This window comes from Sceloporus undulatus, chromosome 2, assembly GCF_019175285.1.
Source record: "Sceloporus undulatus isolate JIND9_A2432 ecotype Alabama chromosome 2, SceUnd_v1.1, whole genome shotgun sequence".
Classification (NCBI taxonomy): domain Eukaryota; kingdom Metazoa; phylum Chordata; class Lepidosauria; order Squamata; family Phrynosomatidae; genus Sceloporus; species Sceloporus undulatus.
The window spans coordinates 166,312,162-166,338,487 of record NC_056523.1 but is presented as its reverse complement, the minus strand read 5'-3'; the positions used below and the strand labels follow the sequence as shown (position 1 = coordinate 166,338,487).

Below are 26,326 nucleotides of genomic sequence, written 5' to 3'. Positions count from 1 at the left end.
AACTGAGGCTGTCTTATTTGGGCCACATCATGAGAAGGTATGACTCACTCGAAAAGGCATTAATGCTTGGAAACGTGGAGGGCAGTAGAAAGAGAGGTAGACTACGTGTCAGATGAATAGACTTGGGGAGGTCACGAGCATGAATCAACAGAAATTGAGCAGAGTAATGAAGGACGGGGGCTTGGAGTTGTCTCATCCACAGAGTCACCATGAGTTGGGCAAGACTTGAGGGCAGTTAACGATAACAAAGAATTAGGATTAGGGAGTACAGCATGGCAGCAGTATTTTGCTTTAATCCCAGAAATCATTGCATGGATATGCTTACTTTAGGCTACACAGTTATTTAACAGAGAAACATCAAAATTGGGCTGGAGATAACAGATCATGAATAAAGCAATTGCTAAGAAGATGTGCAATAACATTTATTTTGGAGAGATGTTTTAAAGGATCTTCTTATATTTAGAGTGTCTACTGCAAAGAGTTGGTTCAGTCTGTAATAATCATAATGGTTACATATGTGGGTTTTATATCTGGAAGAGACCTCAAGTGTACCTGTTCAATTCATTCTTGATTGCTACCGTAGTAACATTACACAGGTTGAGTGTTCTTTATCTGAAATGCTTGGACCAGAAGTGCATTAAATTTTGGAATTTTTCAGGTTTTGGAATATTTGCACATACATAATGAGATAATCTTGGAGACATACTTGAGTCTAAACATATAATTCATTTCTGTTTTGTATACACTTTAAATATATAGCCTAAAGGTAATTTTATACCCAATCAGTCGGTAGGAACTTTCTTTATTTGAGAAATAACTATAGTTAATCATTCAACAGCTCTTCTATGTAACTCCGTTTACCTTTCATCTTACTATTTTCACATCTTGGATAGTAGTACCTCTAGTGTCTTATGGTTTTAAAGGCTTCATTTATCTGTGCCCTCTAAAAGTGGTCGATACCTAATGAGATGAACAACTGGGTCTTTTTTTCTGAGGGGGATATTTAGCTAATTTATGATATCTGCTGGGGTTTTATCAGATAAGCATGCAGGACTCTCATCTATACTGCTGCCTTCCTCTGGGAGCAACCCTCAGAAGCAACAGGTCAGCTGTGGATCTGGTCCAGTTTCATCAATGGTTGTTATCATTTGAAGCATTCTGGCTCTGATGTTCTGCTTCTCGTGCTAGAAAATGATGCTTGAGAATATCATTTCTGGTTATATCTACCTTAGAATCATAGAATCATGATTCTATGATTCATTCAGACTGGAAAGAGTTTGGAAATGAGTAGAATGCAGAGTTTGTCAAAGTGGGGAAGATATGGTTGCTTTTGTCTGGCTAGGAGGGTGGGGGAGGAAAGAAGGTGGATCCTTTGCAGCCCTAGCTGCTAAAATCAGATTGAAAGTGTAAACACTTTGGAAATGTAGGGGAGGCTATCTATTTCAACATTGCAAAGAGAATTACGAGTGGTGCCCTTGGTGGGAGAGGACTCTTTATCATTCATGTTGGGGGAGTAACATATTTGCCATTTTTTCCACTTATGTGGGGGTCCTTGGCCCCTAACCCTCATGAATGTGGAGGGGGTGACTGTATTGATATAATAAGCAAGATCCAGATTTTTTCATTAAAAATGAATGCAAAAAACAAACAAACAAAAAACCTTTGTGTCCTGTGTAAGTTAGGACAAATCATATCTGTAATTAACTCAAACCATATTATAATATTTGATCTATTCTAGATTTTGTAGTAGCCTTAGCCATTCTCCATCTTAGAAGGGCTCAAATTCTAATGCTTCAAGGCGTCTAGTCTCTTAGGTCAATGCTGAATTTATGCTGTTGGCATGTAGTGACTTATCAGGTTAAGTTTTTTACCGATGGTCATTTCTTTGGCCAGATTGTGGATAGAAGCTTTTCCAGTACTGCTTTCTCAATACATTCATCTAGAGAGTGAAGCCCAGGATGAAGCACCATATCATACTGACAACAACAACAACAACAATAATAATTGTATTTCCTGCTTCTCCCTGCGGATCGAGGTGGGATTACAGCAAAGAATAAAAACCACAATACAATGCAAAATACAATATTATCTAAAAATACAGTCAGTAAAACAACAGCAATATTACTACCAATCACTAAAAAGGCCAAATCATTGTCAGTTTTCTGTGCTATCAAGTCAGGGTGGGAATGTCCCATAAAATCAGTTATAAAAGGTCAGGTGGATAGGCCCACTGGAAGAGATCCGTCTTAAGTGCCTTTTTAAAGGTTTCTAAGGTGGTAATGAGGTGGATCTCTTCCGTTAAGTTGTTCCATAATTTAGAGGCCACAGCTTGAAACTTTTTATGGGAAGTTGTAGTTAGTCTAGTTTTTGTATGTTCCAATAGTTTCTTCCCTGATGTTCTAAGAGTGCGGGGCAGATTGTGTAGGAGAGGTGTTCCCTTAAGTAACTCGGGCCCAAGCCATGTAGGACTTTAAAGGTAATAACCAACACTTTGTATTAGGCCTGGAAGCTGATTGGTAGCCAATGAAGAGATCTTAATATTGGAGTAATATCTTGATGTTCCTGTGACCAATCTGGCTGCAGTGTTTTGGATCAGTTGAAGCTTCTGAACTTGGTACAAAGGTAGTCCCATGTAGAGCGTGTTATAGAAATCAAGACGAGAGATTATCAGTGCGTGTACCACTTCTTCAAGGTCCCTCTGGGCCAGGTAGGGACGCAGTCAGTGTATCAACCAAAGTTGGTAACAAGCACTCCTAGCCATCGCCTCCACCTGAGATGACAGCTGTAGAGACAAGTCCAGGAGTACTCCCAAACTGCGCACTTGGTCCTTTAGGGAAAGTGTGACCCTGTGCAGGACTAGTTGGTAAATCTCCATCCCTGGACCATGAGTTCCTATCGTGAACACCTCCGTTTTCTCTGGATTCAGCCTCAGTTTGTTTTCCCTCATCCTGCCCATTACTGACTCAAGACAGGCATTTAGAGGAGAGATGCTTTCCTTGGTTACTGCAACAGTCAGAGACATAGAGAAATGGATTTGGGTGTCATCAGCGTACTGATAACACTGCGCTCCATGTCTCCGGATGATCTCTCCCAGTGGCTTCGTATAAATGTTAAACAGCATGGGAGACAGAATGGCACCTTGAGGGATGCCAGATGTCAGCTCTCTTTTACGAGAGCAGCTGTCTCCCAGCATCACCATCTGGAATCTGCCAGAGGTTGTCCAAATACCTTATTTTATTCTGTTGAAGAACTGTATTTATATTAGCATGGTTGTCCAGTTGGGATCAAAATCTGGAGTTCGTGACCACTTGGGGAATATTTGTGATTGGAAAAATGGCACAAGCAAAGTTCGCATTGTCTCGTGGTTCTTTTGATTCTAGGCACAGCAAAACCTACATACTTTGTGAACTGCACAGTTTTTCTAAAAAATAAAAATAAATCTTAGTTTTCTGCTCTACAAGCTTTTGGGAAAACTACAAAATTCAAGAAACTACAGAGAAGTAGCCTGTATATTAAAGTGTTATCGGTGTTTGCTGTTTGTCTGTTTGTTCTGTACACAGTGTACTGTTTCCTACACTTTTGGGGGTGTATAGCCCATTCCCAGTCTAAAGTTGTGCAACATCTTTGCATTAGTTACTGGTCTGTTTCTAGGCAGATTCAAGTGTTGCTTCAGATTTTTAAAGCCTTACACAGTTTGGGTCCATACTATTTGAAATGGCACATCTCCTTATATAAGCACTGAGATCTGCAGAGGACCACTGCCTCACAGTCCCACCATCCTTGCAGTCATGGTTGGTGAGGATGCGTGAAAGAGCCTTCTTTGTTGCTGTTCCCATCCCTGGGAGTTCCAGTTGACCCCCTTTCTCCTCTTTCTGTTGGCAGATTAAGACCTTATTTAAGCAGGTCTATTGAATTTTAATTATGGAGTCACAGTGTAGGTTCATGTACTGTATTTTTAAAAATCTTTAAATGAAATTGTATTATAAATATTTTTATTGTGTTTAACAATGTTTTAATGTTGTTATTTAATTCTCTTAACTTTTGTAATCAGTGTTTTAGCTATTTTTAAAAAAATATTATTAGCTGCCTTGCTTCCAATTTTGGAAGAAAGTCAGGATATAAGCTAGCTAAATAAATAAATAAATAAATAAATAAATAAATACATGCTTCTGTGGAAAGCACTGCAACTTTCTAGAAAACCTCTGTTTTCTGGGAAGCTCCACAGCTTCAGAAAGTTATGCAGTTTCCTGTCATAGTGGGTGGAAAGGTTTCTCAGTCCCTTGACACTATGGGAAGAAAAATTGATTGCTTTCTCCTGGCATCTCTTGGGAATGGAAAAATCTAGATTTCCCATTCCTAACTTCCAAAAATGTTGAGGAAAAACAAATCCAGTGGAAAATAGCCTTGTTTTAAACCAGCTGACTAGGAAAATGGTGATTATTTCAATTTATAATTGCACCAGTGCCTTGAAATACAGGTCTGTATATTTATAACAGGTAGAATAAGTAAAAGCATCTGATAAGCTGTCTTGGTCTTTAAAATGCTTATTTGATAGGACTGGTTCATTTTGGTTATGGAAATATGTGTTTGTGCTGTTACTGTACTTTATACATCTAGCATTTATTTCTATCTGTTATGCAGTGTGAAGCCTCATTTTCGTTTGTCGAGCAACTCTGAACACTCAGCGGAAATAACATCCGCAGTCAACACTGTGCCAGTAGGGGATGGACAATTGCACAGAGCCAACTCCAGGAATTTTCAGACAGATCGGCAAGCTAATACATTATCAGGAAATCAAGAGCAAAGCTATTCACTGAAGGATTCTTCTGTCACTCAGATGGAGCAGAATGGTGATTATGGCATGGGCAGAGGAAGGTAAGCAGTAAAGTTGTCAAGCATACAGTGTGCCTGCATCGTGCCAGAAAGTCTTCCCCTGTGCCCCGGAAGAAACAGTGGTGCCTGCGCCGCCGGAACAAGCTCCATTGTTTCTAATGGGGCCTGACTATACGCGGTATTTCCCTTACACGGCGGGGTCCGGAACGGATCCCCCGCATAAGGGAAGGGCCAATTGTATATTTCATTTCTACCAGTCAGATGAGACTGTTTTACACACAGATCATTGCTCCATCCAGCTCAATACTTTCTGATGGAAGTCTCTCTTAGCTGTTCTACCAGAGGTTATTCTTGAATCTGAGATGTGTTGTGTGCAAAGTATGATCTTTCATTCAGCTGTGTTACTCTGCTAAACAATGCTAGCTGCTGTAAAACATAAGGAAGAGAAGATTATTAGATATTTAATCACACCTGGAACTCTGACAACTTAGACAGCATTTTCAATATTACGAGACAATGTTCACAGTAGCACTCTTCACTAATTTGCAGGAGGAATATTTTCAGAGGTCGAAGGAGACGGGAAGATGACAGATTTTCAGTAAGTGTTCCTTAGTTTTACTGCAGGTAATTCTTGGACTAATTTTTTTTTAAAAAAAACCCTTCAGAGCAGTTCATATGGCAGAAAATTTATTTATTTATTAAATTTCTTCTTCGTGGTCTCTGCAAATCACACAAATGAGTTATGTCTGCTCCTGCGTAGCTAGTTCGTGAACTTCTACTATCACTAAGCAGAACTTCCATGGCTACTTTTTGGCAGTAGCTCCACCCACCCCATAAAGCCCCTAGTGTTTCCACTCTTTCTCCAGTTCTTTTTTTCTGTCGCGATAGCAGCTAGGAAGGAACTTCGCTCTGTTAGAGTTGCTCATTTCACTTTCAGATTTACCTAATGGCTTGAACTTCAACCATTTTTCTGTAATTTGACCATTCTTTTGGACTTCAGATTTGAGATAGTCGCTGATCACTCGACCTTGGAATGTCTGACTTACAATTTGCTCACTGATTTTGCCCTTCAACTCTGGTTGAAAATGGCTTAATTCAAGCAGGACGACAGATTTGGTGCCAAGATCTCCACTTCTGATTGCCATGAATGCTGTGTTTTGTGCTTTGGAGAGGCCCACAATGTCAAGACTTACCCGCATTGCAAAGTCATGACCACCCAGGACCTCAAAAACCAAGACATGAAACTCAGGGTGGCTCTGTGGGAACAGTCCCTGACACTGACCTCTGCTCCCACGGCCCAAGACACCTTGGCTAAGGCTCCCTCTACCTCCGGTAAGGAGAAGAAAAAAGGCAGAGGGAGGCCCTGGGAAAAGTCTTCCAAAGACAAGAAGGCTTCCCGATCTGAGAAACGGAGGCACCTGGAGGATAAGTCTTCCCACTCAAAGGGGATAGATCAGCTGACCATTTGATCTTTAAGAGGGCCTGCTCTGTTTCCCTGCTGGGGAAAGTCGGCTGTGAAGAGGCTGTGGTTTCAGCTGAATCTCCAACTGCAGCCCTCAGATCCGATCCAGCCCAAGCGGCTTCTCTTCCCCGGCTTTGAAACGCTCCCAACTTTCATCAGGTAGCATTTCCCAGGCATGTCAATACTGAGTCGGAGAGATCCGGGAACCAGAGCCACTGACTTTGACCCAGTACCCAGCCAGACCGGTTAATGCCGAGAGCCCTCGGGCTCAGGCCTTTGAGAAGCTCCCTCATTGGGACCAATTCACCCTTGGGAGCAAGGCAGACAAAGTCACTAGGCTGGAGGATGAGCCTTCGTTCCAAGATGATCTTGTCCAGCATTATCCAGACTTGGTCAACAACTTTGACAGTGGCCGACACCTCCACCTTTCCCCCTCAGGTGGGTAGCTAGAGACTCCACTCTGACCAGACCTCCAGTTCCACTTCATAGAATAGAATCATGGAATTCAGTGTGAGTCACTGTACTCTTGGCCTCTCCCGAAGACACCTGAAGACTCTCTGAAGTCAGCTTGCCCTCTGAGACGATCTCCCTCTCTGATAACTGAGTCAGATGTGAAAAGGCCATCAACACCAGTGTACCTGGTCAACTGGGGCTCCGCCTCCTCTGTGGACGACATCAGGTTGTTTGCTGACCAGATGGTCCGTATGGACAATGCCCTCAAGATCGTGGCCTGCTATACTGATGGGGAAGCGGTTGACTCAATTGAGAGAAGGGTCTGTGGGAAGGTCCCAACTCCCCCTTTCGTCAAATACCTCCTGTTGCTAGAAAAGATTGCTAAGCACGCTTAGGTGACCCCAGCCACAATCATCTCCACCTCGAGGAAGATCAAGGATTCAACGGATCTCCCCCTCGGCTCTGGCATGGTTATTTGAGCATCCCAAGCCGAATTTGGTGATCGTGGAGAGCTTCATCCCCAAAGACTTCTTCCTCTCCTACTGATAAGGAGAATAAGAAGATTGACAGACAGGCGAAGAAATTCTACGCCTTGGCTGTGGTGGACCTGAAGGTGGCCAGCTATGCAGTTTTCATGGAAGCCTAGATCCAGCACTTGATGGAGTGTCTGGAACCTCTGCTGCAGTCAGTCTCAGATGATAAGAGGGTCCTGGCCTTAGCAATCCAGGCTGAGATGCATGCCTTGGGAGGCCAGCAGATTGTCTCCGCATGCCACTCCATCGATTGCGCTGTCAAGATTCTCTCCAGCTCAGTGATGATCCTCCAAAGTCACGCCTGGCTCCAGCCATTGGACTTGACCCCACAGGCTCAGGCTGTTGAATGAGCACATGCCCTTCGATGACTCCAGTCTCTTTAACAAAGAGATAGACAAGAAGCTCAACTTTTGATACCAGATGAAAGCGGCTGCCAAGAACCATAGTATATCTTCGACCTCCCTCCAGTTTCCTTGTCATTGCTACGGAGGCCTATGCCCTTGGTGCCCCTCTTACCAACAGTGGTCTTAGCAACCACAGGAGTGTCAGAACCATCCACAAGATGGTTGCCTCTATTTTCCACTTTTATAGAGAGGGCACTGGTTTGTGAACCTTGATCTCAAAGACACCTATTTCCACATTGGAATCCTGCAAGATTGCAGGAAGTTCCTCGCCTTTGCCATTGGGACCGAGATCTTCCAGTATAGGGTCCTTCCTTTCTGTCTCTCCATGGCACCAAGTCTTCACCAAGTGCATGGCCCCGGTCATGGCCTACCAGTGCAGGATCACAGTCTTCCCATACTTAGACTGGCTCTTCACTGCTCAGTCCCAGGAGGAACTTGTCAAAGATGTACATTTCGCTTTGTCCCTCCTGGAATCTCTTGGACTGATGGTCAACAGAGAGAAGTCCAACATGGCCCCATCAAAGCAAGTCAGATTCATTGGGATGATCCTCGACTCTGAGAACTCCATTGCTTACCTGGCATTGGGCAGGTTTCAAGCCCTTTCCGAGGCCATTTGTAACTGCCTTTTGCACAGGCGGATCAAGGCCCACACCGCTCACGTAGTTTTGGGACACATGGGTTTGACAACTTAAATCACCCCATAGGCGAACTCCATCTCAATTCATTTCAATCTTGGTTCCTGTCTGTCTTCAGTCCCATGTACAATCCTCCCTCCAAGTGGCTCACGGTACCGAGACCCGTGATAAGATCGTTGTATTGGTGGCTAGAACCCAACAACATCTGCATTGGGATGCCCTTCCTGCCCCCACAGCCACAGATCACCCTGACAAGAGATGCATCTGGATGGTTGGGGTGCACACAAATGGTCCATATTGGAGAGACAGCTCCACATCAACACACTTGAGATGCTGGCAATGGAAAAGGCTCTCAGTGCATTCAAATCCCTTTTATCAAGCAAGGTAGAACTGTAGTAACACAGTTCCTCATGTTGTGAATATGTTGTGAACCGCAACCAATGGTCTCGATTCCTAAATATGTGTTTTCCGATGATCTTAGGCAACCCTTGTGAAAGGGTCATTCGACCCACAAAGGGGGTCACGACCCACAGGTTGAGAACTGCTGCATTAAGTGCTATCTGTCTACCATCTGCTCGTACTACCAGTTCGAGGGCAGACCTTACTTTACCCTTGCGAAGAGATTCTTTAAGGGCTTTACAACCTCCATCCCCCCATCCACCGGCATGGAGCCTGGACTTGGTGCCTTTATGTCTCTCCTCCAAACCCTTTTAATCTATGGCCACCACAAACTTGAGATTGCTGACCTGGAAAACAGCTTTCCTTGTCGCCATCACCTCTGCTTGCCATGCGAGCGAGCTTTGTGCCTTGCAGATGGACCAGCCTTGCCTTTGGTTCCACAGAGACAAAGTTGTACTCCGTACTGATATCATCTTCATTCCAAAGGTGGTGTCAGCCTTCCATATCAACCAGGAGACTGTGTTGCCAACCTTGGCCGCAAACCTGACAGTGGATGCTAAGTGCCATCTACACACCCTGGATGTCCAGAGAGTGCTGGCTTTTCACCTGGACAGGACTTTGGATTAAAGGCACTACCCATGACTGCTCAGATATTCTCAAAGTGGCTGGTACCATCTGCTCGTGTTATGAACTCTCAGGTAGAACTTGCCCTGTTTGGATTTGGGCACACACAACTAGGGCGGTAGCTACATCCACTGCTTTTTTGACTGGGGTGCCTCTAGAGGTTTTTTGCAAGGCTGCTGTCTGGTCCCAGGCATTGACTTTCATCAAACACTACAGGCTGGACATCAGGGTCAGATGGGATGCAGCCTTTGGGAGGGCAGTGTTGCTTTCAGGTTTGCACTGAAAAGATTTTATTTTATTACATGTTGTGTATGCCCTTTGTAACAAAGAAAAATCACACTGACAAATGCACTTTCAAAGTTCAAGAGTTTATTGTTAACAAATACAGCTTGTTTGAACTTTCAAATTGGTATCATGACACTCCTTCCTCTACTGACCAAAGCTTGTCAGTCTAACCCATTTGTGTGATTCACAGAGACCACGAAGAAGGGGGACAGGTTGCTTACCTGTAACTGTATTTCTTCGAGCGGTCTTCTGCATATACACACAAATCCCACCCATCCTCCCATCAGTCATGTCCTACTCATTGCTAAGATTCTTCTGTTTCTGTTATGGTATGCTTACCTATCTGCCATCTGGAGAAAGAGCGGGAACACTAGGGGCTTTATAGTGGTGGGCAGAGCTACTGCCAAAAAGTTGCAATTGTAGTTCTGCTTAGTGATCTTAGAAGTTTCTGAACTAGTTGCGCAGACACAGACATAACCCATTTGTATGTCTTCGCAGATGACCACTCGAAGAAATACAGTTACAGGTAAGCAACCAGTCCTTATTTATACCCCACCCTTCTCCCAAGACTGGGACTCAAGGCAGCTTACAACAGAAATAATTACATTATAATAATATTAAACTACTACTTTAATATTAGATGAAAGTCTCTCATTTAATATTTAAAGATAGTCCCTTGGACCATGTCCCTCGTACACCTGACTATCTGTTCCATCGGCATGTAATATCCACAGATACAGTGCTGTTTAGTTACTAGTAAAGATGGTGGATCTCTGAAATTTTATATGTTTTAGTGTCAATTTCAATAGCATTTCATTATTGTCATATTTAAATTTAGCTTCCACGCCTATGTGATGGGGGAAAAGAAGTATGTCTCCTGATTTCTAATCAATTTATGGGACATGACAATAATATGCTATGACTTTACAATATGCTAACATGGTACTTTTCCTTGTAGCGACCTCAGCCTTCAGTTGAAACCAAGACGTTGACACCAAAGTTTGACTTACTTGCCTCGAATTTCCCTCCCTTGCCTGGTAGCATGATAAAAACACAAGGAGACCCAGCCTTGGAGAGCCGGATGTCAGACATTGTTAAAGGAATAAGCAAAGAAAAGGTACTTATATGTATTTAACTGCTGTCCACTTCTTTCTCTTAGCTTGATAAGAAATTGAAACAACCAACAGACTGTTTTAAGATTTTCAATACTTAAATCTTTTTCATTAGAATTACCAGATCTAGAAGTTGGTTGCTTTATGTATCTTCAATTCATGAACATACTGATTATGAGATGGCTGAAAATGCAAAATAGCTTGACCAAAAGGGAAGATGGGTGACTTCTTCTTGATGATAGCTAACAGGAGTTTTTCTATATCCTGTATAGATACATGTGTTATGAAAAGAGGGCATAATCAAGCCTATTGTGTATGTTTATCAAGAAACACAACTATACCCTGGACCATGCACTAGTCCAACCTGTGGCAGTGAAGGTTCATTCTGAGTTAGAGGCTGCATCCTCACACATAGGTCTCAGTTGCAGAGAATTCTGTGTTATTGTTCACAAATATGGAGCCCTGGTGGCGCAGTGGTTAAATGCCTATACTGCAGCCATTCACTCGAAACCACAAGGTTGCGAGTTCAAGACCAGCAAAAGGGCCCAAGCTCGACTTAGGCTTGCATCCTTTCGAGGTCGCTAAAATGAGTACCCAGACTGTTGGGGGCAAATTAGCTTACCGCTATGATCTTTGGAATAGCGGTATATAAATAAAACAAATTATTATTATTATTAATAATAATAGATTTTGGAACACACTACCTCACCCTTGCTTGCTTGCATTCTCCTGTCAGTGGAAACATCTGAACTATCCAGGAACTCTCCAAACATCAAATGTTTAACTTTCTGTCTCAACTGGTAACTCCCTGGTTTGCGTAAGAATGAAAGAGACTGGTGGGAAGGGATGTAGCAGCACCTTTGAGATATTTCTTTGGTTTCCCTAATAAGCTAAATGCAACAAAATCCACAAAACCTTTATGGTAGATAACAGATAACTGAAATGCACAAAATACATCATGCAAGCTTTTGAAGCTTCACTGGCTTCTTTCTCAGGCAAATATGCTAAAAAATATACAAGAAAAGAAAAGTGATGATATTAGCATCACAGTCCTATATTTTGTCTCATATTTTACTTCTATTGTCAGTTAAGATAGTCTGGAGGGATAGCAGTATAGGCACTCCCCTTTCTTGGCCATGTGGGGACAAGAGATAAAGGGCAGTAAGTAAACAGGCAATATAATCAGTGGCCAAATAACTTTGAGATCCAGGTAAACTCTGCTCTATATTAGTCTTTCATAGGCAGAATACATTGAATTTCTTAAGAAGTCTCTGTATTGTTAGGCAGTGTGCCTGTGCCATATGCGGGCATGCCTTACGCAGCTTTCAGCATATGCTGAAAGCTGCGCTGGGAAAAGGGGCGGTGCACCTCATAAAGAGTAATGGCACATGCGCCCATGCTGCTGCGTGCACAAGCCTCATTCATTTAAATGGAGCTCAAGCATAGGTGGAATTCCCTTTACATGGGGCGGATCCCCCACATAAAGGAAGGGCAGACTGTATCTGGAAAAACCTTTAAATGCTGTATGGATAAAACTTGCCAATTGTCCAATACCTTAGTTAAAGGCAGACACCTCAAAGAGTTAAGACCTAGTCCATTAGCTCCCTCTTTTTAAAGTTTCCACTGTTGCTGCAAAATTTGGTAGCTCAAAGTAAAGGAAGCATATTCAGGGGTATCCTGTTGGTTGGCCATGCAGCAAAATACAAAATCCATAAAATAGTGATACCTTTCAGTTGGCCCAGTTTTGTGGATTTTATATTTTGTTGCATGGCCAACAGGATACCCCTAAATATGCTTCCTGATAAGCTAGTATCACTTGCTCTAGTCATAATTTCTCATTTTTCTGAAAGTGGGAAGCCAAGAGTTCTAATCCAGTATTATATTAGTTGCAAATAACATCTTTCAAGTCTTCCTGTTGATCAGTTGGTCTTTCTATTTTGAAAATTAAAAATAATAATAAATGATTTATTTGTATCCCGCCCAATCACAAGGAATCTGGGCAGGTTACAACAATAAAAATACATTAAAAATACAATAAAATTTAAAATAATCCCTTCCTAACCCCCCTCCCAGTGCTAAAACAAACAATATCAATAAACAATATAAAAACATTAAAATGGAGTTAGCTAAAAATTGGGTGGACAGAGAGAAGGACAGTTAGCAGTCGCATTCATATATTCTTGCTCAGAGAGGAGAAGCTAAGTTGGGAAGGCCTGCTGAAAGAGATCCGTCTTAAGGGCCTTCTTGAAGGCTGTAAGAGTGGAATGTGGCGGATCTCCTCCAGCAGGTCATTCCATAGCTTTGGAGCAGCAATGGAGAAGGCCTTCTGGGTGACTGAAATTAGCCTGGATTTTTTAGGCTGAAGTAAATTCTTCCCAGAGGACCTTAATGTGCAGGATGGACAGTACGGAAGAAAGCATTTCCTTAAGTATTCTGGAGTCAGGCCATATAGGGCTATAAAGGTAATCATCAACACCCTGTACCTTGCCCGAAACTAATTGGTAGCCAGTGAAAGGACTTCAAAACCGGTGTTATATGATCATTGCGAGAAGGACCCGTAATCAATCTGGCTGCCATATTTTGTACCAGTTGGAAGTTTCCGAACTTGGCACAAGGGTAGTCCCATGTAGAGCACATTAAAGAAGTCCAATCAAGAGGTTACCAGCACATGTATACTGTTTCAAGGTCTCTTGGCTCCAGGAAGGGGCACAGCTGGAATAACAGGTGCTCCTGACTGTTGCATCCACCTGAGCAGTCCGCTGAAGTGATGAGTCAAAGAGCACCCCCAAGCTGCAGACAGAGTCTTTCAGGGGAAGCGTGACCCCAAACAGCATGAGAGACAGGATGGCACCCTGGGGGGCGCCAAATTTTATCTCTCTTTTAGAAGAGCAACTGTCTCCTAGCATCACCATCTGGAATCTACCTGAAAGGTAGGAATGAAACCACTGTAAAACAGGGCCTCTAATAAACTCGCTCAGGCGTTCCAGAAGGATACCATGGTCTATGGTATCGAAGGCTGCTGAGAGGTCCAACAGGGTCACACTTTCCCTGCCAATGCCCAGACGGAGATAATCGACTAAGGCGACCATGGCAGTCTCATTTCCGTATCCCGTCCTGAATCCAGTTTGAAATGGATCCAGAAAATCAGTTTCCTCCAAGACTGCTTGTAGTTGATTGGCGACTGCCCTCTCAATCATCTTGCTCAAGAATGACAACGAGACTGACCTGAGGGGGTCAAGGGAAGGGTTTTTTTTTTAACAGTGGTCTAATCACCGCCTCATTAAGATAAGAAGGCAGGGTGTCCTCCCTGGAAGATGCATTAATTGTACTTGCCAACATTTGCTTAATCCCCCCCCCCCCCCCCGGATGGCCAGCTAGGTTGGGCAAGGGTCGAGAGGGCAAATTGTCTTTTTCATACTACTAAGGAGCTTGTCCATGTGCTCAGTACTTACCGACTCAAATTGATCCAGTCTAACAGTAATGGCGAAGGCGTTGGTTGCCTCTCTAGTTGCTTCTGTCTTAAAGTTGGCATCCAGATCAGCTCTTATCTGAGATATTTTATCTGTGAAGTGATCATTAAAAGCATCACAGCAGGCTTTAGGTGGAACTAATAAAGAGTTCTGGGTGGGGGACAATTGAGTTAAATTCCTCACCACCCTGAATAATAAATAATAAATCTTTATTTCTAGCCCGCCTTTCCATGAGATCAAGGCGGGTTACAACATCATAGAGCAACAAACGATAAATATCAACAATACAATATAAAACAAAATCAGAGATTAAAACAAGGAATTAAAAACACAGATTAAAAACCTTACAAAAACTAGTCAAAGTGCAGGTGCAAAAGGGGGGGGGGAGAGAGAAAAAGGGATTACAACTGGGGGAAAGCTTGTTCGAAGAGAAAGGTTTTGAGTCTCTTCCTGAATTGGTCGAGGGAGGGGGTCGAGCGGAGCTCTTCGGGAAGAGAATTCCATAACTGCAGGGCTGAGATAGAAAACGCCCTCTGTGCAGTTGTAGAGCATTTCGAGGGTGGAACCCTCAGAAATTGCTTCCCGGTTGACCTGAGTGTGCGGGGCGGATTTTTTATACACGGATTGAAAATGTTCCAAAAAAGTATAAATTTACCTTGATGTTCCATTTTTTATTAGGGACACCATTTTGCTATGTCATTATACTTAATGGGACTTGAGCATACACGGATTTTGTTATACACGGGGGATCTTGGAACCAAACCCCAGCGTATAACAAGGATCCACTGTATATGGGGAGAGGCGCTCCTCCAAGTACCCTGGGCCCAAGCCATTTAGGGCTTTATAGGTTATAACCAACACCTTGTATTGTTCCCGGAAGCGAATAGGCAGCCAGTGTAGATCTCGCAGAACAGGTGTTATATGGCTGGACCTGGAACATCCAGTGACCAGTCTGGCTGCCATGTTCTGCACTAACTGAAGCTTCCTGGTTTGGTACAAGGGTTGCCCCATGTAGACCGCATTACAGAAATCCAACCGAGAGGTTACCAGAGCGTGTACCACCGTTTCAAGGTCACCCCGGCCCAGGTAGGGTCGCAGCTGGCGTATCAGCCAAAGCTGATAACAGGTACTCCTGACCGTCGCATCCACCTGAGATGTATGGTGGAGCGACAGGTCCAAGAGCACCCCCAGACTGCGAACAGAGTCCTTCAGGGGAAGCGTGACCCCGTTCAGAACAGGTGGACAAATCTCCAAACCTGGACCCGGGGAACCTATCACAAGTACTTCCGTTTTCTCTGGATTCAGTCTGAGTCTGTTTTCCCTCATCCAGCTGAACAGCTCAGCTGGATGAGATTTCACAGATGTGATACATGCAGAGTAGAAATATTTCTTAGCTGCATCTATTGCCACTTGATAGAACCTAAGAAAGGTGCAATGAAGTCTCTTGTCAGATATGAGTTGAGATTTCTGCCAACGGCGCTCTAGTCGTTTATCCAGCCGGCTTCATTTGTATAAGCTCTTCAGTATACCATGAATTACGATTTTGAGCGGGTTGGAAAGGATGCTTGAGAGTCATCGTGTCTATAGCTCTGGTAAGTTTATTATTCCACATATTAACCAGTGCTTTGACAGAATCACCGGCACTGCCAACCATTCCCCCTAGGGCTTCTTGAAACCTGGTGGGTCCCATCAGCCTTCGTGAGCGGACCGTTCTAATTGGTCCTCCACCCCCAGAGGGAGGAATAGTGATCTTCAGTCCAACCTTAACCAGGAAATGATCAGTCCATGATAATACGGAGATATTAATTACTTCCACCCACGGATATGCCTGTTCCCTGCAGAAGACCACATTGAGGGCATGACCTGCACAATGTGTAGGCTCAGAGACTATCTGGGAGAGGCCCATGTTTGTCATGGAAACCATGAATTTCCGAGCTGCACCTGTTAGATTAGTTAAACCAGTCTCGAGGGGGATGTTGCAGTCACCCAGGACTAACAACCTAGGCAACTCCACACCAGCTCCGAAACTAGTTGTGTCAGCTCGGCTAGGGAGTCTGTTAGGGTGGACGGTTAACCAACAGAATCCCCAGACTCTCCCTAGTCTTCAAGCTAAGGTAAATGCACTGGATGTGGTCTAATGCACGGATAGGTATCCTGATCAAGGTAAGGTTGTTTTTATGGACTATGGCCACACACAAACCTCGCCCACTTCCCCATACCTGCTCATTGACGGAGTACCTGTTCGGAAGGGCCTGAGCCCAAGTTGCAGAGCTATCCGTGATACATGCCAAATCAGTGTTACGGTCTATCAATAAGTCATAGATGATACGAGACTTGTTCTTTACTGACCTGGCATTACATAAGAACAGAGAAAGGTTCAGCGGCTGGTTAGGCATTCTCTCCAGTTCTTTTGGGGTAGCAGGGCGAATGGAATGCGGAATGGGTATCAAACATCTATCCCATCCAGGACTTTGATTTACTTCAAAACACTATGTGACTTCCAATACCACTTTTATTTTCAGTGCCTGAGCTTTGCATAGTTCACAGAGCTATTCTTAGAAAATAAAATGGTGGATAGCTGTTGCTCATCCATTTTGAAGCATATTCAGCCATGCAAAATAAAAGTTGGGCTGAAAGTTATTGTGGTAGCATTTGTCCTGGGATCTAGCAGCAGCGGTGATGATGGAAAAGAGCAAAATAATATTTTGCCTGTGCTGTTTGCATTTTGCCTTTTATTTGGAAGCAAGGTAGGTGGTGTGTGTGTGTGTGTGTGTGTGTGTGAGAGAGAGAGAGAGAGGGAGAGAGGTTCTTTCTATGCATTTCCAGTTTGACTTGTATGAATTGGGCATTCTGTCATATATTATGGGGGCAAATATATATAATTTACCACTTGTGGCGCAAACCAAATTTATACTCGGTTTCTAGGCCAAGTTATTTGATTCTGAGTCTCATCATGTTTCTTTCGTGAAATGGGCACTGGAATAGAAAACTCTAGGTTCAAAGGAGTGGTTTTATGTTTTGAAAGTCAGACTTCACCCGTGCATTGTATTTACGGGTGTTGAGTAAGTTATTTTTCATTTAGCCTCAGTGTCTTGTTACAAATAATGAGTGTTCGTGAACTGATCATACCCATTTTGGTAGCAGTGACACCCTCTCAGAATTCCAGATGTGTCTATTTTCCCCAAAAGATTTATTATCTGTTCCCACACATAGACAGAGATGTATGACAGCATGCATGAGTATACTTCTTGTCAGTTATCAGTCAGAATTCTCAGCAATTCTTTCTGCATGCACAGTCCCAATTGTGTTTGGAAGGACACTATGTATATAAGGTTCAGGACTATTCTAGATGCTCAGGTGAGGAATCTAGGCTGGGGTTAATTTATCTCTGCTATGGCTAGTGTAGGTCTCTGTGGCTGGGCATGTGCACATTTTTTTCCTGTTTTGGATTATGGCGGGATTATGACGGTGAGATAACTGCTTTTGCCAATTTCAGATGGAATACGCGCCATGCTCTACACTTTTCATAGTACAATCAGTTTATATTTCAGTGTGGATAACAATTATTATAATGTCTTGCTACTCCTTACATTCATGATAATGACTCACATGAACTCCTGCTCTCCTGTATATACAATTCTCTTTTTTTCCCCTCCATCCAGGAAAACAAAGAGTTGACAGTCAATTGTCTAACATCTACTCAGGAAGAGCAGGGGCAAACTGTTCATCCTGTTGTGAGTGCCAGTTCTCCCTGTGGGATTGATGTTCCTGGATTAAGGTATTGAGAAAGTGTTCACAGTTTCAAGTAGCATCTTTGCAAGTGAAACACAATTATATTTCCTTTCATTTAGGTATACATTTACTAGTTTGTCTGTCAGTGATCCACTGAAAGTGATTTACAATTACTAAAAAAGCTCAGACCCAATAAAAGAATAAATTAAAGTAACACCTGAAACTAATAGTTAAGGCTAGAAGACGTTTTTCACTAACATAGTCCGTTGTCCAACAGAAAAAGCAGGATATGTTTGATAGCATGGCTCAGGCCAACTGTTCAGAGCTGAAAGCTTTGAACAGGTTGGTTGTCAATTGCTGTGATGCTTCTCTTTAAAGCGGGTAGGCAACCTTTTTGAGCCGGGGGCCGGGTTGCTGTCCCTCAGACAACTGGGGGGCCGAAGCCAAAAAATACATAATTATTTTTTTTAAAAAAATGTAAATAAATAAATGAACCAGGACAAATGTAGGACAAAATTTTCAAATGGAGGGCACTTTTTTAAAAAAAAAATGGAGGACACGCGAAAGAATTTGCTGATTTTTTTTTAAAATGTTAATATAAATGCATGTTTCTGAGGCTTCTATAGACAATTGGCCCCCTTGCCCCCCTTGCCCGCCTCCTCCTGAAAGGTCAAAGGCCCCGGCGGCAGGACCAGGCTGGGGCCGGTCCCAAGGCCTTGCCGGGCTGGAGCCCGCGGGCCATAGGTTGCCTACCCCTGCTTTAAAGTATGCAAGGAGACATTTTCAGCTCTCCCAGACGAGATTAAATTTTAAGCCCTCATTGGAGTCTGACTAAGAACAAAAACGCCTTTGAGCTTCACTTTGGATAGAGGTTTGCATTTTCAGTGTTCTTTATTCATTTCTTCTGTTTTGGTTTTCTCAAATTGAGAACCAAATTTTATTTCTCTTCTTGAGTTCCTAATGAGTTCAGGGCTATTAGGTATGTCATGATTAGCCTGCTTTGATAGTCTGCAGATCCTGCTTCTGTACCATCTCAAGATAATAAGCAGAATATGGGACCCCAACATTATGATTTTCCCCTTCCTTTGCATTCTTTTAAAAGCATCTTTGCCCAGTGAAAAAACTGGTGGTTTCAAAAGCTTTCATAGATTATTTTGTACCCTTTTGGTTTGCCTCACTAGGGTATTACACCACTATGGGATTTGTAAAAAGGATGTTGCTCATCTAAAAACTGTTTGATGTCTGAAAATGCAAAGCCTATGATAGTACAAATTTAGTTTTTTGTATAAGATATAGCATTGTATTCTTGTTGGATTTGCCAGTGCCACGCAGCCAGACAAGAAGCTAGAAGAGGTCCATGTGCAAAAAGAAGCTGCAAGCCAGACTTCTCCACCTTCATCGGTATGTCCCCTTAGTACTGTAAAGTCACCTCGGACAAACACCACTTCATCCACAACTGGTGCAAACACAATGCCTACTTTGACAGTACAGGTGAGGGCATATGCTTCTAGTATGTTTTGCACACTTTTAATAAATGGCATGATAGAAGAGACCACAAAGAATGTGAGATTTTTCCTACTAGTGCTTGTAGCAAAATATTCAACCTTTTTGGAAAGTGGAAAAAGAGGGAACAGCTAATTCATGCATTTCTTAAGATAAATTACTTGATTTTAATTCTGAGTATTCACTAACATGCTACCATTGCTTTCGCTTCTTTGTAAACTAAAATCAGCGTATTTTGTAATCCAAAGGAACCCAGGAAACTCAGTTATGCTGAAGTCTGCCAGAAACCCCCAAAAGAAATAGCTCCAGTTCCTGTTCAGCCACTTAGGGAGCTGCGTACTAATGTAACTTCGCCTGCCAAAATAGAAGAAAATGGCACCCATGAGAAGACTGGAGAGAAGACACATGAGAAACATGAAGGACGGGTGAAGGACTTTGCTGCCTTCAAGGGCAGTGGGCCTCCTAAGGGGGGACCTGCAGGAAAAATCAGGGAACAGAGGCGCCAGTGTGGACATAGGTCTTCTCCTCAGGGAGCGCCTCGGCGTATTGGCAAGGAACAATATGGGCCACCTCGATCACCAAAGGAAAACTGATCACACTTTTTATTTAATCATAACTGTGACTAAAGAGCAGTAAAGGAAAAACTGGCCAGCTGAGAGAAATGTAATGAAAATGGGAAAATGGGGCACAGAATTGAAGAGCACAGGGTTTGCAATGTGAGAGAAAGGTTGGAGGGATCCCGATATTCATCTCGAAGTGATATAAAATGCTGGAGGAATTGCATCAATATAAATATAAAGATTATAATTTTTGTAACTTTTTTGTTTTTAATTTGCAGCAGGTTTCCTGCTTGAACTAGATTATTGTGTTATGAATTAGCTTGTTGGATATGAGGAACAAATACACATGTTAGTTTGTTCCTCACATGACAAGGGGGCAAAAATATTTTTTTTTGGAAAAAACATTTCTGTAAAAATTATAAATTACTTTTTTAAAATCTATTTAATGTATGGCTTGTAAGATGATGTGTATGCCGTTAATGGCCTTGCATTACAAATCAGCCCCAAAACTGACATGCTTGGTCAGTATGAATGAGTGTAGCCACATACCTGTTATGTCATGATTTAGTCACTGATGATAACTGAATGTACTACTGTAGTATTTTGTGTTTTGGAGATGTAGTCTGTGATCTTATTAATTTTGGTCAGCTTTTAAAAACTCTATGATTTTACTTTGGAGTATACAAACTGCAAGAAAGAAATAGTGGGCAAGGTTTTAATTTGATCTAGTGTTTTCTCCTAATTGTTTTATTTCCTCTCCTCTGCTTTAGTATTTTCTCTAACCTTTATTACAGAATTAGGCACATCTAGCTGGAATGAATGTTCCAGTCATGCTCAGAGAAATGCAGGAAGAATGAAAACTGTACAGTAAATAATGTCTTGGCATCACATTTAATGATCCTTGGCAGTTATTGCATATGCCAAATGTTGTAGAAATGATACTAAGTCCATCTGGGGTCTGATTTTGCTCCAGTACATGAACTGGCCTCTACAAAGTGAGGTGCACTGGTGTATCAAAAAGATTCTGTTCAAAAGCACTTTTTACTATAATGACTATCAGGCTTTCTTTAGTGGGGAGACTTGGAGAAAAACCATGTTTGGTAAATTGGTTCTCCCAGTCTATTAGAACTACTAGCCATAGAAAATTTTAATATTAGTTGGGAGAGTATTAGAGAGACCCTTAGCATACCTTTATGTCTGATAACCATAATATGTAAGAAAAGAAATAAGAAAATTACAACATGCTAATCTGCCAAAACCTGCTTGCTAGAGTTGAAGGTTCTGTATTAAAGTGTTAGAGAAGAGTATATAGCAGCAAATATATATATACCTGTTTCTTTAATTAATAGTGAGCATACACATTTAAATTCATTAGTTGTGAACACTGGAAAACTCAGTTGCGAGATACCACCACACATCTTAGTTTATATATGCTAGTGATAACTTTAAAATGTCAGTGGCAGATAAATAATTAACTGTGAAAATGTTCATCTTCTGATTTTTCTTAGCCAGTAACACTTGGCGGTTTCTTATTCAGTAGGCATTCTCTGTCAATGGCTTTGAGAACACTCATATCTATTTTTATAAGTATATATATATATATATAAAGTCAGATTTGTCATTTCTCTAACTTATTATTCAGCTTGGCAATCACCCTTTTTGATTTGATTGAGAAATGTATATGTACTTAAACATTTGATATTCCTTTTCTACGCATGTCATTAATCATTCATTTTAAACTAACTCTGCTGGGTTTGGCAGTCTCTAAATTTACACAATTGATCATGTCTGGTAACACAAACCCACTTTGATTTACTCATAATGCTATTTTTGATGGTCATAACTCACAAAAAGTGAAAACATATGAAGTATTAAAGACTTTGCAAATTATATCAAAGACTACTTCAAAAACATTTTTAAAAATTACTGCACTTGGAATGGAAAAATGTTGAACTGCTTCAGTTATACTTAGGGTAGACATGCACTGTGTCACTGAAAACTCAATAAGTATTTAAATTCATAATACTTGTTCTGAAAAAGAAGAAATTGGGTTGCTAGTCAAAATATGGTTGGTTTGTGTTTTGGGAAAAGGCTAGTGAATATAAGTTGGCAATCTGAGTGTATGAAACCTAACCCTGTGGATTTGTCTATATTTGGCTGGAAACTAGTATTCAGAAGCAGATCAACATTAGATGTAACTCTTTGCTTTATTGGGTTTTGAAACAATTATAGCTCATAAATGTGAGACTAAAAAACATGACCATTGGAAGGGATGTTGTTATACATCCTGTATGTATGTATGTATGTATGTGTGCGTGCTTTCCCACAGTGGGTATATGGCTCTTGTGCAATGTATGTGTAAGTGTGTCAACAGCTTTTTCCAATGTAAAATTACTAGCCTGGAGGGACTCATTATAACCTAAATATTTGATAACTTTCTCTACAATTGACATAGCATTCGCTTCTCCCATCCCCTCATCTGCTACCATAGATGTCTGATAGGTTTAGAGGGAATAACAAAACAAATACAGCTGCTAAAAAGAGGAAGAGCAGTGTTGTATGCTCTTAACATCTCCTGCATTTTTCCTATTAACTTCTGTGTTTATTGCATGGTTAGATACATATCTGGGCTGGCTATTGCTCTGGTTCATTCACAGACATTGTCTTGGGTTTCCATCAATCAGTCTTCCCATTTTATTTTGAAAATGAGAGGAAAAAATATTCAGAATTAAATCCATTTCTAGGACAGGCTTTTTTATTTTTATTGTAAGAACGTGCAGTGTGGTAGTGCTTTTTTTTTTGTATACTTTACATTAAAATATAAACAGGCAATGTCATCATTCTTACGGCAGATGGCAGTTTGAAGCATTGAACAGCTTACGAAGTCATTGTTCTCTGGGAATTTGAAACAGTGTTGAATGAATGTAAACATATACTTCAGTATAGCCTGTACTGGTAAGCATAACCAAATCAAGCTTTTTCATTGTAAATACTGGTTCAGTAGAGAGGAAGCTCATCCTTAAAAACACCAGTATCAGACTGTCAACTAAGTGAATATTTACCTTTTCCCTTAACTGGTCATCATTAGACGCACATGCTTCTTATTCTTGAAAGTTTTAGTAAAGAACAAAGATGATAACCACCACAAGAAGCTTTTTGTGCCCTGAACTCTTGTTGGTTGGGTGAATTTATGAGTGTTTTTCTTTAACAGCTGGGAAACTGAGTTTTTTCTTCCCCTTCCAGGTTCTCAGTATTGATGAACAACTTTGTGTCATTGTACTTTGCTTGGAAAGGGGGAAAGATTCTTTGTTTCCATGCATTCCTGCCTGCTTTCCCTCTATTTTTTTTTAAAAAAAACTTAGTTTGGCAGAGTGGTGTGGTTTTAGCAGTGGGCTGAAAAAATCCACCTTACTGGGCAGAGGAAAATTAAATATGAAATGGGCAGATCAGTAGCAATTAAGTGACTTAAGCAATGCTTTACTGTAGTTTAAATAGCTATGGCCTTATTACTTCATCAATATCAGCTAAATATCTGAATATATCCACTCTTTTTACTGTTACCCTTGTGGATATTCACAAGGGGAAAAGATACCTGCTATGTGTACAGATTATTTTAAATTTGTAAAATGCAGCGTTGTATACAGACAAAATGCAACAGAAATGCACTTCGGGGTGGGGATTGCTTAAACTTTTGTAAATTGTTGATTACAACAGATATGCAATAGGTTTTTTCTTTTAACTTTTGATATTTACTTCTGAAACATAAGATTGTTACCATCAGTCTTTAGTGATCTATCATGCTCTTATGTGTGAGTGAGTGAGTGAGTGATTAAGTGTAGGTATTACATAGTGTGAGATTCCTTTAGGATGGTACATTTGATTTCCCCCACCTTTTTGTTTCCTTTCTTTGAATGAAGGTTATTTGAGTCTTCAGCTCTGGACTCTGGAAGAGATCAGATTGAGTGTATTAATGTTAATGTAGAAAATTTGAAATGGGAGTTATTCAGTCTTCAGACTAATCTGTAATAATTTTGACCAATTTATGTAATAGCTAGTGATTTTTTTAAAAAAAAGGATTCAGTTATGGTTAAAATTTTCCCAAAAGATATTTCAAATTTAAAGCAGTTAGTGAGCAAACAAATAGCATCTGTTTTAGTGTATTACTCAGCTATTTCTCTACTCAGAAAAGTTTTGAGTTGCCTAACATTTGTAGTCTCACTTTTCAAAGTGACAGGGCTTCAGTTAAATAATACATATAAATACTGTCTTGCTACTCTGCTTTGTCAGTTTGGGTTCATTCCTGTCATCACAGCTGTCTAAAATAATAAAATTGTGTAAAATAGATTCATGCTTAACTGTTGAAATTATACATGTAATTTGTATTTGTTTTTGACATTGCCAAGGTGCTATGGGAAATGGAAATAACAATTAGAAGGAAATAATAAAGCCACCTTTAAAAATATGGAATTATGTATGTGAAATTTTGAGACTCCTAAGTGCTAGTGAGTGGAGACTTTTCCTTTTGTTTAAAGCCTACTTAAATCCTAAGTTACTACTGATACCTTGCATAATAAAGACCAGGGATCCCACCTCTGATTTGTTTTCTGAGTTGGTAGCTTTTGTGTAGGTCACATGAATTCTCTAATCTGAAGTTAGCATAATGGGTGCATTATACATTTGTATATCTTCTTTGGTACAGTGCAACCACTGAGACCCCAATTTGGAATAAAAGACTGCTACAGAGGAGTGAAAGAAGTTCTAAATGTTTCACTGTTGTGCTATTTTAATTTTGAAAGCCACTTTTGCATAATAGACACAACTAACTTGGAGGGAACAAGAGAATGAGTAAAAGTCTTTACTCCAAACATACACATGAATTTGCTTCAGGTTGCTTCATCAATAATGTGTAACAAATCCAAACAGAATCAGATCTAACCTGTTGTAAATCTGGTAGTGACTTTCGTGAACATTCCTCAAAGCTACATGAGATATTTGTGCTATGTAACACAGTGGTCCTTGGTATCAGCTGAGGTGTGGTTCTAGGATCCCCTGTGGATACCAAAATTCGTGGATGCTCAAGTTCCATTATATACAATGGTGTAGTAAAATGTTCTTTATAAGAAAGGGCAAAATCAAGATTTACTTATTCGAATTTACATATTTTAAAAATATATGGAAGATTGAATCCATGGATAAAGTATCTGGATATGGAGGGCAGATTATATTCTACAAATGTCAACATGCTGGGTTGTAGAAGAGTGATTCCCATAATTGAATAATGCTCACCATGTCATGCTGAATCAAGAATATGCAGCAAGGAACACTTGTGGCTTTCCGTTTGCTGGGCTCCCACTTCACCTCAGCCCTACTCCATACATCAGGTTTAGGGATTAAGGGGGAGGAGCCCAACTTCTGGAAGGATTCATTTTTCCTATAGCTGCCCTACAGGGAGCTTGCAATAGCTTACTAGTTAAAATCTTTACCTGCTGTGGATCTGTGTGGTAGATTTATATGCACCACTCCCCCAACTGCATGTTCTGTTTATGTTTGTCATCAAGTTGGTTTTGATTATGGTGACCCAATGAGTGAGAGAAGTGTCATCGTGGTGTAGTGGTTTGAGCGTTGGACCATGACTGGGAAAACAGGGTTTGATTCCCCAGCTCAGCTATGAAACTCGCAGGGTGAACTTAGGCAACTCACACTCTCTGAGGCTCAGGGGAAGGCAATGGCCAACCTCTTCCGACATCTTGCCAAGAAAAACCCATAATAGGCTCACCTTAGGGTTGCCATAAGTCAGAAATTATTTGAAGGCACGCAGCAACAACATTATTATTACAGTGGTGCCTCGGGTTACGAAATTAATTCGTAACGCGGCCGCTTTCGTAACCCGAAAAGCCTTCGTAAGCCGAATTGCCATAGGCGCTAATGGGGAAAAGCCGCGATTCCGTGCGAAAAAGCCGAAAAAAGCACCAAAAGTTTTTTCGTAACCCGAAAAAACATTCGTAACCCGGAACAATGATTCCCTATGGGATTTTTTCGTATCCCGAAAATTTCGTAACCTGGGTATTTCGTATCCCGAGGTACCACTGTATTAAGCTTTATTTATATAGCGCTGTAAATTTACACAGCACTGTACATAAAATCTTTTAATTAGACGGTTCCCTGCCTTCATGCTTACACTCTAAGACATGACACAAAAGGAGAATGGAATGGTTGAGGGGAAGGGAATCAGGTCCAGCATTCTTCTCTCCCTCTGAGGCCTGGACCAAGGCAGATGGACCGATGGAGGGCTCTGTATCTTAAGGATAGGCCTGATGGCAT

The 26,326-nt window shown here is 41.4% G+C and overlaps 1 protein-coding gene across 17 annotated transcripts in view; it reads left to right on the top strand.

The window, feature by feature from the left end:
* Positions 1-24,467, top strand: part of LARP4 (La ribonucleoprotein 4) — a 58,124-nt gene extending 33,657 nt beyond the window's left edge. For 16 of the 17 annotated variants that reach the window (XM_042448278.1, XM_042448273.1, XM_042448267.1 and 13 more), the window contains 6 exons: positions 4,642-4,875; positions 5,383-5,431; positions 10,587-10,745; positions 17,873-17,988; positions 19,265-19,433; positions 19,694-24,467. In XM_042448278.1, coding sequence (XP_042304212.1) covers positions 4,642-4,875; positions 5,383-5,431; positions 10,587-10,745; positions 17,873-17,988; positions 19,265-19,433; positions 19,694-20,038 — 1,072 coding nt within the window. In that variant the 3' untranslated portion in view covers positions 20,039-24,467. The remainder of the gene's footprint in view (positions 1-4,641; positions 4,876-5,382; positions 5,432-10,586; positions 10,746-17,872; positions 17,989-19,264; positions 19,434-19,693) is intronic. The other variant, XM_042448283.1, reaches the window with a different exon arrangement.
* Positions 24,468-26,326: the final 1,859 nt, after the last annotated feature.